We start from the raw sequence: 12,663 nt of genomic DNA on the forward strand, positions 1-12,663 counted from the left end.
GAGTTAGCTGGAAAAGAGCTCAATGCAGCTTGGGGGATTTTCAAAAACTATTTAGTAGATGCAATGTCTAAATGTATACCATGGGTGAGAAGGTTAAATAAGGTAGGTGTGAGATGGATGAATAAAGAGATTGAGCATGCGATACAGAGAAAAAGGGCATTGTGGATGCAGCATAAGACAAGTGGAAGTAACCAATTTCAGGAGGTCTACAAAGACCAGGCAAGGAGGGTGACTTGGTTGGTGAGAGTAGCTAAAGAGAGGTATGAACAGCAGTTAGCTAATGAAGCCAGAAAGAATCCTATGGAGTTCTTTTACTATGTAGCCAGCAAAAGAAAGAATGATTATAGAAGGATGACATTGATTGGAGAAAATGGTATAAAGACAGCTGTTGCAGAATGTGTGGTGGAGATACTTAATGAGCAGTTCATAAAGATCTTTCAATCTTGTGAATGTGACTTCATGGAGAGATTAAGAGCAGTTGATGATGGGGAGGAGAGACTGACTGTAAGTGAGCAAGAGGTGTTTGGGGAGTTGGGTAAACTAGATGTAAATAAGGCTGTGAGACTTGATAATATATCACCGCGTATTCTGAAGGAATGTGCCAGAGAGTTCACACCTGCCTTGACATATTTTTTTAATACGAGTCTTGCACTTGCTCAAGTTCCTAAAGAATGGAAGAAGGGCAAGATTGTGCCACTTCATAAAGGAGGTGATTGAACTCAAGCATCAAACTATAGGCCTATCTGTGTGTTAGGTGTTGTGGTTAAGTTGTTGGAGAAGCTTGTGAGAACTAGGATCCAGAGTTGGGTTGACAACAATGGTATAAACTTTGATGGACAGCATGGATTTGCTAAAGGGAAGTCATGTTTTAGTAATCTACTTACTTATTACAATAAAGTGACTGCTTCCTTGGACACAGGAGATGGATACACAGTATACTTGGATTTTGCAAAAGCTTTTGATAGAGTACCTCATGATAAGTTGACAGTCAAACTAGAGAAGATGGGGTTGGATATTAGATTAGTACATTGTATTGGAGACTGGCTATCTGATAGGTATGAACAAGTTGTGTATGGGGGGTGCGATATCCAGGAAAAGGAAAGTTACTAGTGGAGTGCCTCAGGGGTCTGTTTTAGGGCCATTACTATTTAACTTGTATATTAATGATATTGGCAAAGATTTGGATGGAGATATTCAGTTGTTTGCAGATGATGCAAAGTTGGGACGAACCATAAAGAGTAGTGAAGATGTTGTGGCCTTGCAAAAAGACTTGAATAAATTGAGTGATTGGGGGCAAGCAAATGGGGATGTGAGTTCAATGTTGCAAAATGTAAGGTTTTAAAATTTGGGAAACAAAGATGGGATGCAGAATTTATGCTTGGTGAGAATATATTGTTGGAAGTAGAGGAAATAAGAGATCTGGGGGTGATAGTGGATAAGGATCAAAAATTTCGGGGACACATCGCCAAAATTGTGAAGACAACACAAAGACTTCTGGGAATGATGCATTGAACACCGACGTGTAGAAGTAGGGAGATTCTTGTTCCATTGTATAAGGCTTTTATTAGGCCACACATGGACTATTGTGCCCAGATTTGGTCACCTGGTTTTCAGAAGGATGAAGAGATGTTGGAAAGGGTCCAAAGGCGACTGACTAAGGTAGTTTCTGACCTCTGGAATGTCGAGTATGAGGAAAGATTGAAAAGATGTAATTTGCAGAGTCTAGTGGAGAGAAGGAAGAGGGGAGATATGATAGAGACCTACAAGTTGGTAAGGGGTTGTTATAGGATCAATGGTGGAGAAGTTCTACAGCGAATAGTGGGAGATCAGGGGAGAACCAGAGGTCATCCCTGGAAACTGTATAAAGAGGGTGTGAGTAGGGGAGTGAGAGGCAGGTTTTTTTCGTGCAGAGTTGTGAATGATTGGAATGCCTTGCCTGAGAGTGTGGTGTCTGCAAGGAGTTTGAATGTGTTTAAGACCCGGTATGATGAGATGTGTGTGAGATAAAAGGACCTCCTAGATGAGTCTTTGACTCCATGAGGTCTTGTTTAATAATAATAATAATAATAATACTTAGATTTCGCAAAGGCTTTTGTTTGATAGATTACCGCATGATAAGCTGATAGTCAAACTAGAGCGGATGGGGTTGAATATTAGATTGGTGCATTGGATTGGAGACTGGCTATCTGATAGGTATCAACAAGTTGTGTATGGGGGAGCGATATCCAAGAAAAGGAAAGTCACTAGTGGTGTGCCTCAGGAGTCTGTTTTAGGGCCATTGCTGTTTAACTTGTATATTAATGATATTGGTGAAGATTTGAATGGAGATATTCGGTTATTCAGTTGTTTGTAGATGATGCAAAGTTGGGACGAACCATGAAGAGTAGAGAAGATCTTTTGGCTTTACAAGAAAACTTGAATAAATTGAGTGATTGAGCATGGGAATGGGGATATAAGTTCAATGTTGCAAAATGTAAGTTTCAAAATTTGGAAAACAAAGATGGGATGTAGAATTTATGCTTGGTGACCTCCCACCATAATGTATAACAGCATACATTTCCTAGGAAATGTATGCTGTTATACATTTCCTAGGAAATCATGGTCACAGTTTCAGCCTTTATTGAGTCTTCATCAGTAAGTAGCTAGACTAAAACACATTTCCTAGGAAATGTGTTTTACATTATGGAAAATACCAAGAATAGCGATCAGAACTTTGCCACCTTTGCTACGAGTTGCCCGAGTTTGTACTACATACTTGGACTACGTGCATTAGCTCACGCTAGTAGTCGCCGATACTTTTATAGTTTACAATACTATATTCAGCATGAAACTCTCTGATTCCAATCTTTGAGTTTCTTATTCAGTTTTAAAACAATGTGGGATTGATATCCCCCTTAATTAAAATAATGTTTATATCACCAAAATGAAGCCTATTGGCTCTTTATATTTATATTTAAGTAACTTAATGGGCGCACCTTTTTTGACAACTCGTATAGCAGAGTATATAAGTTCTTTTCGCTATACCCTTTGGTATTAATTTGGTCCGGCTACTCACTGATGAAGCCTCAAAAAAGGCTGAAACCGGTCTGGGTAGTGACCTCCCACCATAATGTATAACAGCATACATTTCCTAGGAAATGTGTTTTACATTATGGAAAATACCAAGAATAGCGATCAGAAGTTTGCCACCTTTGCTACAAGTTGCCTGAGTTTGTACTATGTACATGGACTACGTGCATTAGCTCACGCTAGTAGTTGCCGATACTTTTATAGTTTACTATACTATAATCGGCATGAAACTCTCCGATTCCAATCTTTGAGTTTCTTATTCGGTTTTAAAACAATGTGGGATTTAATATCCCCCTTAATTTAAATAAGATATGAAAAATTTCTTTATTCATGTTATAAATTATTTATATATCATTACATAAACAAATCATTATGTGCATGCATATAGAAAATATTCACAGTGTATCCCTGTCAATATGAAAACTCTCAGCCTGTGATCCTGTAAGGTCTAAATATTTTACTTTGAAAACATCACTATACAATTAACCATTATCTGTATTTTGGTGTGCAAAATATTTTCAGAAATATTTATTTACCAATTTGGAAGTAGTGCATTTTCCTTTCCTCTGAACATAGTTCCAATATTGCTTGCATGCTCAAGGGAAGAATAAAAGTCAGTATAATCACCTAAAAAAAATTATATGTACATTTATTTATTTATATACACAAATTATGCAAAAATCATGAGGATGCTCGAGTTTTACAAACCCTTTATTTTCAAAAACTTCAATAAATTGTTGGCCTGTCTTAGGCAGCAATTACAGATACAGAAGTTACTCTTCTAAAGTAGATTTTCTACTAAATGTTAATTAACAGATACAGGTTTTATGGCTCATTTGGCTACCATAAAGTGAATGTCAGTTTCTGTAGTGATGTTGGACGTTAGTCTTACATGCAAGTGATGCTCAAGCTCTTCCCGACAATACTCTATGGGATTTACACTGGGGCTCAGTGCTGGCTAATCAATTTCTGTAGTTCTATTTCCTTAAATGCATGTGGATTTATGCATCCTGTGGATTAAAGATGTGGCAGATGAGGCTGGGGAATATGGGTGTGTGCATTAAATGTTGACAATGGGAAATGCTCAGTGAACTTGAGTGATAATGTTTCAGACTTTAGAAGAAACAGAGATAGGGCATTGAAAACAGGTGAGTGCTGACTTATAGACATGGGTAGTGTGCTAAAGGATAAAGAGAATGTGAAGGAGCTGTTTATGGATTTGACTCTGGACAGTATGGCAGATAGAGATGTTTTGATGGATGGCTGTGACTGTATGAGTGAATGTTGGGTGAAAGCAGTGCTTTGGGTGGAGAGAGAGAGAGAAACAGCACTGTTAAGAAAGAAAATGGAAGGCATGAAGAATCAGATGAGGTGGGTGAATGGTGATATTAAGAGACCAGAGAGATTAACTAGTGCATAACAGGTACGAGAAAGAGAGAGAGAAGCTGGTGAGAGAATGGAAGAGATAAAGGGAAAGAGAGGAAATTGGAGAAAATTGAGAGTGTAGGAGCAAAACAGAGAGAGAGAGAGAGAGAGATCAAAGGAAAGAGGAAAAATGGAAGAGAAAGTAGAAGTAGAAAGGGTCAGAGATACCAGTTAGAGAAGAATAAAGAAGCTGTAATGAATGATGTTAGAGGAAGGATACAGAGTGTATCAATGGCAGAGAAGCAAGGTAAAAACATGAGATGATGTTGATAGTTGCTACAAATGGAATGAGAGGTAGCATGAATTATGATTAACATCTGGAAGTCAGAGAGTATGTTGCCTTGATATGATAATGCCAAGTGGAGGTGAAGAGCAGTGATAATGAATGAGATAATAGTGAGAATGTGTAAGAACAGACGGCTGAAATATGTGGATGCTTGGATTACATCTGAAATAGAAGGGAGCTGTATGGAAGAAATAGATTACATCGGAACACAGAAAGACATAGGCATTCTGGAAAGAGTGTTGTTTTCTAGGCAAGTGTATGTTGTGTGTATGTCAGGGCAGGGGGGGGGGGAACTACAGTTGCAAGGATAGAAGGCAGCAGGGATAAACTATGGGTGTAGGGATAGCAGCTTGAGAAATCAGAGGATGTATATTTTACTATATCACACCAAGTAGAGTCTGTGGAGAGTAATGAACAGGGTATGCTTAGGTAAATTAATTTGGCAGGAGCAAAACAAGTTATTATGGGGAGCTTCAATCATAGCAATATACAATGGACAGAGGAATCAGCATATAGAAATAAGGGAACTCACTATTTGTCTTAGGCAGCACGTGGTGGAGAGAGAGAGAGAGAGAACATGAGGATCAAGAGTTTTGGAATGGTCATAGAATTAAAGGATCTGAATGTCACTGAGATGTTATACCCATCAGTGAGAATGACCATGTAGTCCTAACACTGATGGGTAAACTGAATAGGCATGCAGAAGCATCAAGACTTAGATATAATAGACTTGGAAACCAGCTCAGAGCACATACAGTGGATCAAAGTATTTGAAGGAAGAGAGGTCAGCAGTGATTAGGAGATAGTCGGGAAAAAATTGTTATCAGGATGGCAGATTGTATACCTCGAGTGAAGATAAAGCATTTTTTAATAAAATGGATAATCAGGGGAAATCAAACAGAATTGCAGAGGCAAAAGATGTTATGGAAAGCACATAAAGGGAAAGATGGAACAGTTGCACAAGGAAATACAAAGCTCAGGCTAAGAAGGTGACTAGAATAGTAAGGAGAGAACACACTAGCTTCCTCTTATATTCTTAGAATATAAAAGGAAGCTAGTGCTTCAACCAAAGGTGAAACCTAAGGATTTTTTTGTGATGTGGCCAGTAGGAGAGAAAATGATTGAGGATGAATTACTTTGCTGGTGGAGACGGTAGTGGGGGGTGCACAAGAAAGATAACATACCTGAATCCTTTCTTTTAGTGTTGCACGGTGATCAGCATTCATTTTAGAAATTATGGATTTTACAACCATGTTATAAATAACTATTTTAATTTCCCAATGTTTCGACCTTCATATTAAGATCATCATCTGAAGTATATACAAATATACAAGGACAAGCTGAGTTACATTTCACACAGTAAGCTAAAGAAACAATGATTTGATCACCAGTTATTCCACTGGCATGACCTCTAGTGAAAAAAAAAAAAAAATACAGATAAAATTATAAATGAATTAATTATTTAGAAACTACATCAAAGCTAAATTCTATTTAAGATAACATGAGAGAAACATTCTTTCTTATAGATAGTTTTTTTACAGTAACAATGATGTCCTATTTTTAACATTACAATTGTTATATTAGATAATTCTCTACAAGACCTCAATAAAAAACAAAGACAAACTAGACTACAATAAAACTATAACCATTCCTAACATAAAGGGACATCAGATAAAATAAACAGAATACTACAAAAATACAACCTCAAAGCCACCTTTAAACCTCTTGCAAAATTAAAAAGCTTACTCAACTCATCCAAAGACCCACTCCCTCCGCTGGCCCACCCTGGAGTATATCGTATTTATTGCGCCTGTAATCTACCATATAGGGGAAACAGGATGCACAATTCCTATCAGACAAAAGGAACATAAACGAAATATTAAATATAATAACTATGGTGAAGCTGGCCTTTCTGATCATGCCCCTGAACACTTTACATAGAATTGACTGGAAAAGCACCAGTTGTTTACATCACACCAAAACATGGTATGAACACAAATTTAAAGAAGCCTGTGAGATTCTTATAACCACCCCAATCTGAACAATAATGATGGTCTAAAATCCCAAGCATATGGAAGGCACATATTCTATCCACGGAACCTTTCTCCCTAAGAGTTAACTATAAACAGGACTCTAGTAGCAAGGCTTATACGTTGGTCATACATAACTAGTAATTAGCTTACGGAATTAACAACGAATATAAAGTATATTAATTAAAACAGGACTGTAGATAATCCAGAATCTTAAATCTAATATAACGATTGTAATGTTAAAAATAGGACATCATTGTTACAGTAAGAAAACTATCCATAAGAAAGAATGTTTCTCTCATGTTTTCTTAAATAGAATTTAGCTTTGATGTAGTTTCTAAATAATTAATTAATTTGTAATTTCATCTGTATTTTTTTTCCCTTTTTCACTAGAGGCCATGCCAGTAGAATAACCGGTGATCAAATCATTGTTTCTTTAGCTTACTGTGTTCTTGTTGGAGGCTTAATGGATTTTTTACAACACTCAAAAAGAATTAAAATAGAATTTAATACTTCCCATATTTCGTCCTAGTCACTAGGACATCTACAGGGATTATAAACACAATTAATGTAACATATACACTAATAACAAACAATACTAAGCCCAACCACATGGGTGACACTAAAGTCCTATCTAGGTAGAGCGCCCTCTAAGGGCAGTAGTAGGTGGCCTGGAATGTAAGGTGGGAACTCTGGTGATGAGTGTTTCCCAAATCTTCGGAAGCTTAATGCAACCGTATTTATTGAGATTTGGTTGGTTTTTGAGAGCTGCTGCTGCTTCAAAGAAAAGTCTGTCTTTCTTGAATTTTCTGTGGTGGAGCATGGTGGTTTTCTTCCATGATACCCTGTGGGTGGTGTCCAAAACATGGTCAGCCAAGCCTGAATGGCCATAGTTGTGTTTGAAGATGTAAGATTTGTGTTCCTCTAGACGGATGGATGCTGATCTGCCTGTCTGTCCAAAGTACGCCAGCTTACAGGAACAGGGTACTTTGTAAACTCCAGGCAGAGAGAGAGGAGGGAGCTGATCTTTTGTAGTTTACCTCAAATGTGTGAAGGGTATTCTAAGGAGTGGTAGATTTGGGATTTATAAAGAGTTTGTATCTGGTAGGGTATAAAAGTGGTTTTTGAGCAGAAAACGATGCCTTGTTTTTAGAAGCTGAGTAAGCTATTAATGTGATGTTATAATAATGAGATTTTTATATAGAAGATATTATCATAATATTAATCCTGTTGGCTGCACCACTGTAAAATATATGAGATTTTTATCATCATCAAATTCCTAACATGTACTCTCAAGAGGTGAACAGGATATAATAGTACTACATGAAAAATTTACATCATCACTAACTTCCTATCTATCAGTCTATTACTTGTCAAGACTCCAATATTATCATTATCAGATCTTATATTTCTATCAGCTAAGGCACATTGTACCGTATCAACCCACCTATATCTTGGTCTTCCTCTGGGTTGTTTTCCTGCCAACTTCGCAGAGAACACTTGTTTTGGTAATCTTTCTTTTTATGGTAATAAGTGACCATACCACCTGAGATAGCTCTGCTAACGCATTCCTGGATGCTGACAGTCAAGTTCTTTCCTAATATCCTCATTTTTAATCTGATATTGCCATTGATGCCATCTGTTCATGCCTTTAGTCTTTCTCAGGACTCTCATATCTGCAGTTTCTAGTCTTTACTCAAGTGTTTTACTTCTGACCCGCTCTCAGATCCATAAGTTCAAACTGGTTTGAACACTATATTCCATACAGCTAATGTAGTGTTACAACTAATTTCTCTCTTATTCCATATGAATTTAACCAAATGACTTCCTACCATACCAGCTTTGTTGATTCTGTTGTCTATTTCCATATTTAATTTACCATCTTCACTAAAAATCGTGCCTATATGGCTGAAATGTTTCACTTCTTCCACAGGTTCCCCGTTCACAACACAGTTGACATTTTCAACAATTCTACCTATTTTCATTGTCTTTGTCTTTTTAATACTGACCTTCATAACATATCTATTACAACAGTTATTCAATTTAGTCAGGGAATCTTGCAAACTTGTAGCTGATTTATTCAGAAGTATAACATCGTCCGTATAAAACAAAGAGCTGACATTAACATCTCCAATTCTGATATCATGTGTTTAATATCACTTTCCTTCATAATGTGATCCATATAGATAATGAATAACAGAGAGAATAATGTACATCCTTGCCTCACACCAGATTTAACATTAAACCATCTTCTTGTACATCCTTCAATTCTAACTGCCAACTTACAACTCAAATACAGACTAAGTATTGCTTGATATGATGTCCCATTGACACCATATAACTGTAGCGTACTGAATAGCTCCTCTCTTGGCACCTTGTCATATGCCTTTTCCAGATCGACAAAACTTAAATACAGATCTGTTATATTCCCATGCTTTATCGACTATTTGTCGTAAAGTGAAGATCTAATCCTGACAGCCTCTATTTGGCTTAAATCCAACTTGTTCTTCACTAAGCTTTTCGTCCACAATTCTTATCAACCGTTTCTCAAGTATACTTGCATAGATCTTGCCAGGAACACTCAGTAGGGAAATACCTCTAATTCTCACATTCAGTTTTATTTCCCTTTTTATATACGAGTACTATTAGAGCTCTACTCCAATCATCGGGAATTTGTCCCTATGTCCAGGATTTCTGAACTATGCAGTGCAGCCACTGTAAGACTTTTATACCACCATACTTCAGCATTTCTGGTCGAATATCATCTACTCCTGCTGCCTTCCCACATTTCAAGCCTTTGATGGCTTTTTCTACTTCAAGTATGGATATGTATTCCTGACTGTATGCCTGTTGAGTGTTTTTTACCACTGTGCTATCACTGCTTGTTTCGTTAGCAATTTTTCGAAGTAATCACTCCATACTCCATATTGAAGGATATCTTTTTCTCCTGTTTTCATGTCACCTTTATCATCTCTAACTCCTTTTACAGCACTCTTTCCTCCATTTCTAAGCTTCTTCAACAACCTCCAGAATATCTTACCACCTTCTCGATATTTATTTTCTATGTTCTTACCAAAGTCCTCCCATGACTTTTGTTTAACTAATTTTACATGGTGTTTAAACTTTGTTACATTTGTCTCTGTATTCTCTTAGAGCAAATGACTTATTTGCCAGGAACTTTTGATAATCTTTCTTCTTTTCCTTCACTGCCTCTTTAACTTCCTGTGTCCACCAGGAGTTGTGATTTTTCTATCCCTGCAGACAACCTCACCACATGCCTCTGGCTGAATCAATCAGGGTTTTCTTCAAGGCTTGCCACTGAATCACCAAGGTTTCGTTCCTGTTCTGAAATCCTTTCATTTTTTCTTCAATAATCTTTGTATATATAATAAATTTAGTTTAATCCATATCCAAGTGTGAGCAAACAAAGTTTGCGCCTGAAAGTATCTTCAGAACTGGGGGTAAGGTGGTACAACACCAGGACAACTCCTTATTAAACTAAATTTATTATATTCTAACCAAGTGAAAAATAAACTTTCAATCTTTGTATATGTTAGTCTACAGTTCACATCTGAGAGCTGCTCAACTTTTATTCGCTTTAAAACTTTCTTACATGTTATTCTTTTCAATATGAAATTCAATTTTATCCTGCTCAAGGCTAAATAGCGATTGCTTCCAATTTCAAATCCTCTGTACGCTCTGGTGTCCTGCACCAGGGAGAAAACATCACTATCAACAATAACATAGTCAATGAGACTTTTCTTATTCTTTGCCTCTTCTCTCCATGTGAATTTGTGCACATTTTTATGTTGGAACATGGTGTTAGTAATAATACCATGTCCATGTCCTGAGCAGAAATCCAACAGGTATTTGCCATTATTATTAGCTTTGTTCTTTTCTCCAAATTTTCCCAAAATATTTTTGTATGTCTGACAATCATTTCCTACTCTGCTATTCAGATCCCCAACAAGGACCAACTTTTCCTTTTTTCATTGTGTCAGTTACTTTTTCTAAAGTGGATATTATCATAATATTAATCCTACCATCTGCGCCATTGTTTATTTAATAGGATTTTTATTTATTTAATCCTGTATATAGAGATGAACTCTGTTCAACAATTATTTTTTTATTTCCGAGTATACCTATATATTTATTTGCACAAGGGTTCCGATTGAAGCATACAGTGCTTAGTTCCGATTGGTGCAATGACCCTCCTTTTTTACTATTTCTTTCAGAATCCAAATAATCACTGACTCAAGACCAAAATACAAAATAAACACATTTAATATAACAAAAACACACTTCAAACAAATATTACATAACTAACTACAAATTTAATTGTATTACAACATTTCTGTAAGTAATACAAATATCCAAATCCGGTAAGTACATAAATTTTTTAAATGCTTTACATATCACTTTGACAAAACAATTTCAATAACGGGCACATCGCAAGTGCCGACAATGCGTGTTATGAAACTAAAACTAATAAACATACTAACATAAACAATATGTAAAAATATTCAGATTAAATTATGATTATTTTTACAACGTGTTTGTGCCAGGAAAGGCTGGAGGTAAATATCAATCCCAGGAGAAATAGTCCATCCTGTCTGGTGATGTGTGTATTACCAAGGATAAGGGAAGGTGAGATGAGATCCCTTTAGTGAAACAAAAGGCAGGACTGCATTTTGGCAGCACTTTGGTGACCAGGTTATCCTTGCTTCCGCTGAAGGATAGTATGGAGGTTAATGTTTAAAGTACTGGTTGCAGATGATCTTGATGTAAGGAATGTCTGGGAACTTCATGGTGTATTAAAGGAGTATGATGAATGGAGAGTGCTATCATTGGGGAAAGCTACGGATAGGATCTCCAAACCTTTCCATGGAATGTGTCCAGTGGTGGGTAATGTAGGCTAGGATATCAGCTGTGGATCTTGATTGGTAGGATCCATACTGGTGGTCACTGATTAACTGGTGGGCTTCTAGGTAGTGAAGAACTATTGATAACATTCTCTATTATTTTGAATAGGACTGAGGTGATGGAAATTCGTCGGTAGTCAGATGGTAGGCTTTTGTCTCCTTTTTTTGGAATGGGTTGGATATATGCTTACGTATAGAAGATATACGTCGGATCTATGCTAAGTATAGAAGATTGAAAAGAAGACAGATGACAGGTGTTATAGTTCGCCCACCGATTTGAGGTCCCTCGAAACTACTGCGCATGTCAGAAAAAGGAGAATCCATTCCGATAATAGGGTAATCAGTCTGTCTTCTGGGAGGTAATAAGAAACAAACTGAGTTTGTTTATTATTACAGGTCGGAAAATTTAGCTTTTCTTTTACGAACATTGTTGTTTTTAAAGTGTAACTATTTTGCTTGTATAACAGTTGGAAAAATGTACGTAGAGTGTTAATACGTGCAAATACTACGTTCTACATAAAACAATGTCACTTCGCTCCATGATAAGTTTCCTTTTATTCTGGGACTTTTTAAAACAAAATCCGATTTCATGAAGTATTTTCCTTAAAGTTTCTCTTTTCCAAGGAAAATTAATTTTTTCTTTAAGCACAGGAATCAATTTCGGAACAGTTGGCACTCTTTTCTCGAATACGTAAAATTCGTGAATAGCTCTTCTTATAACGTCTACATCAAAATCATTCAAAGCTACGGTTTCGATGGTTTTACTCTGGCGCTTTTTTTTTTTTTTTTTTTTTTTAGGAGATTTAAATTTTGGCTTACCTTCACCTTTTGATTCCCTACGAATTCTTTTAACAGTCGACCCCGATACGCCCGCAATTGCACTTGCACGTTTTATGACTTGAGAAAGGGGAACAAGAAGACGGCCTTCTGA

The 12,663-nt window shown here is 36.7% G+C and overlaps 1 protein-coding gene across 1 annotated transcript in view; it reads right to left on the reverse strand.

Annotated features, from left to right (window-relative positions):
* Window positions 1-12,663, reverse strand: part of Faa (fumarylacetoacetate hydrolase) — a 107,186-nt gene that overhangs the window by 70,746 nt on the left and 23,777 nt on the right. The window contains exon 5 of the mRNA XM_090407793.1: window positions 3,606-3,696. Coding sequence (XP_090263919.1) covers window positions 3,606-3,696 — 91 coding nt within the window. The remainder of the gene's footprint in view (window positions 1-3,605; window positions 3,697-12,663) is intronic.

Source organism: Typopeltis vanoorti, chromosome 2, assembly GCF_054136105.1.
Source record: "Typopeltis vanoorti isolate ZY-2024b chromosome 2, IOZ_Tvanoo_1.0, whole genome shotgun sequence".
NCBI lineage: Eukaryota > Metazoa > Arthropoda > Arachnida > Uropygi > Thelyphonidae > Typopeltis > Typopeltis vanoorti.